This window comes from Aspergillus welwitschiae (assembly GCF_003344945.1).
Source record: "Aspergillus welwitschiae strain CBS 139.54b unplaced genomic scaffold BDQ94scaffold_200, whole genome shotgun sequence".
Taxonomy (NCBI): Eukaryota; Fungi; Ascomycota; class Eurotiomycetes; order Eurotiales; family Aspergillaceae; genus Aspergillus; species Aspergillus welwitschiae.
Window position 1 is genome coordinate 2,359 of NW_020798894.1, and position 3,118 is coordinate 5,476.

The 3,118-nt window shown below is 52.0% G+C and overlaps 3 protein-coding genes across 3 annotated transcripts in view; 2 read left to right on the forward strand and 1 right to left on the reverse strand.

Annotated features, from left to right (window-relative positions):
• The window catches only part of BDQ94DRAFT_180005 (uncharacterized protein), a gene marked incomplete at its 5' end in the record, with an annotated part of 1,122 nt that extends 400 nt beyond the window's left edge, over window positions 1–722 (forward strand). The window contains one exon of the mRNA XM_026773524.1: window positions 253–722. Coding sequence (XP_026619213.1) covers window positions 253–645 — 393 coding nt within the window. The 3' untranslated portion in view covers window positions 646–722. The remainder of the gene's footprint in view (window positions 1–252) is intronic.
• Window positions 723–971: 249 nt separating this feature from the next.
• Window positions 972–1,976, forward strand: BDQ94DRAFT_51920 (uncharacterized protein). Its single transcript, XM_026775959.1, has 3 exons — window positions 972–1,481; window positions 1,555–1,572; window positions 1,640–1,976. The coding sequence occupies exons 1-3, from the start codon at window positions 1,186–1,188 to the stop codon at window positions 1,857–1,859; spliced, it is 534 nt and encodes a 177-aa protein (XP_026619214.1). The 5' UTR covers window positions 972–1,185; the 3' UTR covers window positions 1,860–1,976.
• On the reverse strand, window positions 1,954–2,330 carry BDQ94DRAFT_155887 (uncharacterized protein; the record flags this gene model as incomplete). The annotated part of the gene is made up of 1 exon (XM_026768549.1): window positions 1,954–2,330. A coding segment is annotated over one exon (164 nt), but the record flags the coding sequence as incomplete, so codon positions are not given.
• Between the last annotated feature and the right edge of the window lie 788 nt (window positions 2,331–3,118).

Sequence of the window (3,118 nt, forward strand, 5' to 3'; positions counted from 1 at the left end):
GTATTTTTCGTAATACCGTGAAATCCCCGAGGATACAGCTGCTCATCGAGAGGCTCTTACAGAAAGACACCGTCCGTGAAAGAGTCATCATCTCGTCCGCAGACCACACCTCGAAGAAGGGATAAAGATATGCCAGATATGGAGATGACCAATTTGCAACGCAGCGACGAGAAACTACCCCATTTTACGAGGCCCTAGCGGTTGATTGTTAATTGTCTTCTTTTTTATGAGGACCTTGAATTCCTGGCCTAGAATGGGCCCAGTATCCTATTTCCGCGTACGCACACCGAGAAAATCTTTCGATATGCCTCTGCCATGCTGGCCTACCCCGTCGATTGGTTAGAAATGCACCTTACGGTCGTTCACCAGTACACGCTCGACTCGGTTGCCATCTCGCCAGTTTTCCTTCCGCGCGTGGAGTGCACCCTCGGCAACCTCAGACGGTTTTGCAATCAAATCTGGGAAGTAATCCGTGCATACATTCGGACCATCGACCACGCAGATTATCGGTTCCAAAGATTCGTGTGGCCAAGAGGCGAGCGGGAGCCGGATACCACAGGAAGAGTAGGGGTGTTATCAGGGTCAAACAATATCGATACTGGAAGGATCCTGGATCCAGAGCGTTTTGTTGAAAACATTTCTTGAGGCCGCTAGTACGGAAAGCATACTGAGAACATATGTACCATGCGAAAAGAGGTTGGAGGGTTGGGTTTAGATAGCCTGCATTGTTTTAAGGGCTCATTGCTTTCTTACTTTATGGTATCTATCGGTATCGCTTCTATGGACGAAGTCACCCGTCTTCCCACCATCCGACAACTCGAGTCAGGGAATCAAGCCCCAATTGTTCTGGCTTGCGGACAGGCAAAATAGCCCCACTAAACATAGTTTGGCTAGTCCCTGGTCGGCCATCGTTAAGTGCCCCAAGGGTTCGCGAAGTTACACTCGGCCCCCGGTCTGCCCATGCCTAGAATCATGGCCTCAATGTTACCTTCAACTCCGGCTTGCGTTGGGTGGACCATTTCGCGCAGGGCTGGCACGTGGTGTCATTTTGCTTCGAATCAACGAGACAGCCAGCCTTTATAAAGTGCCACGTGAGTCCTAGGCTGGGGCCTCTCGCCTTCGCGGTATGCACACATCTCACAGAAATCTCAGTTCTCCTATCATCACCTTCACCCTCCGACAACAATGAAGACTCACCTGCCACGACTTAACGAACTCCGGAAAGTACTGGCATCGGCTGAGAAGAAGTCGCATTCCGGCACCCGGTCGAATGCCTCACACTACACCGAATCAGCCCCACCAGACGACAGTAAGCCGACCTTCCAGGCCGTCTCAGGTGAGGGCATTTTAACCCATGAGAACGACGCAAGCGACAGAGATGCAATGTCGGAAGTTGACAGCGTGGTCACAAACGAGCTTCCTGAGCATCCCAATAACATGGCTGATACGTCTACAAAGGCTCTCACAATGTTGATCTGCGAGTATGTCCCGTCCTATGATGTGCCAAACCTGGCCGCCGGTCACCCTCGAACTGTGCTGATCAGTATGCTCAAGTCTCGAAACCAGAGTCCGGTAAGACTATCTCCATTGCGCTACCAAGCGACATGCTACGGGACCTTAAGCTGAGGGGGAGCTATAGAAAGCTAGAGGAACAAGTAAAGCATCAAAACCAGGCGAATCACCGCCTGCACAGGAGAGTGAGCAGCATCTATGAGAGTGTCCCGACCTCTCACACCAAACCCCGCCGTTCAGCTCGGTACAAGGAAATGGAGTCGGAATGGACGTCACCGGGCGAAGGAGAAGAGAACGGATCGTTTCTCATGCCAGGCCGGGAGGATACCAATGGGACAAGGTCTTAGTTACATCGCCCGGAACTACTGTTTCACACCAAGCTTTAAGAACTGCTCGATTCTGAGAGTATATAACTTTCTTCATTCAAAAGTGAATGTTTGTGCTGGCTGCAGTAGAGCGAGGGCGACCTGGTCCGTCGATCCCAAGATAAAGAAATACGTTTAGTCTTAACAACCTTCCACCCCGTAGCTGCTTTGGTCGTCAGTGGCGTTAATGGTTGAACGAATCAGCCGCATAGTTGATCATGACTCCAGCGGTTTGGTGAAGTGGGTCTCCATCGCGTCCGCGAGCCAAAGACGCGAGGATGTGTCACCAACGTGAGTCGCGCCCCTCCTCCTGCTGGTGCTTTCCCCAGCGGTTGAGCCCATTGAAGCTCCACCGTGAGTTTCGTTAATTTGTCGGAGGTGATCGGCACATCCTGGTGTGACGTGGGAGGCAGACGTTTGTCGCTGCCTTGCGACGTCCACGTTCGATGGCCAGGTCACCATGGCGACAACGTCGTAGGCGTTTTATATTTCCAAGCCAAAAAACAAAAAATTTTTTATTAGTTTGCGCCAAAGAGTGCATTGCGAGTGTTCTACTTTATCTTCCCCGATACCACTAAGCCTCGCCGTGGTTAACGATGTGGCCTCCTGACCCCTCGGACTAGCTGACTCAGCAAGCGATCGGTTTGGCGCTAGTTATTCAACCTGGCGGAGGCAAACAGCCAGACAGATGTATGGCCAATTGGCCATGACGCCAAGTAACATGATCACGCGTTTGTGTGGGAAGCGACCGATTGTTCTCCTATTGGGTGGCCGGTAGGCCAGCTATTTAGCTGTAACTGCCTACTAAACAATGACTAAGCGAGGTCAACCCCAGGGCAGGCGGAAGGGGACGTCCGTATGTTCCGACAGTTTGCACACAGCCACACACTATGCTTTCCCGTATTTTTCCAAACTAGTTGCACATGGTCACATTATATATATTGTTACAAAAGGAAAGCCTCCCAACTGCCTGCTGGAGGGCCTAACATATCTATCATGAGAGAAAAAAAGAACCCTTCTTCCAATGCGTAGCGGATGTACCCAGCGGATCCAGCATGTAAATCAGGTTGCGCCGTGCCCGTTGGTGCCGGCACACGATACTGCAGGCTTTACACCATGTCCGGTGGACGACATACTGGCTCGGGGCGTTTGATAGACGCCTCGGGTACACAGTCCACAAGCCGGTTTGTGCTCCGACCGCGAGCGTGCGTGGCCTCCTGCGGTGGCACACCGTCCGGGTG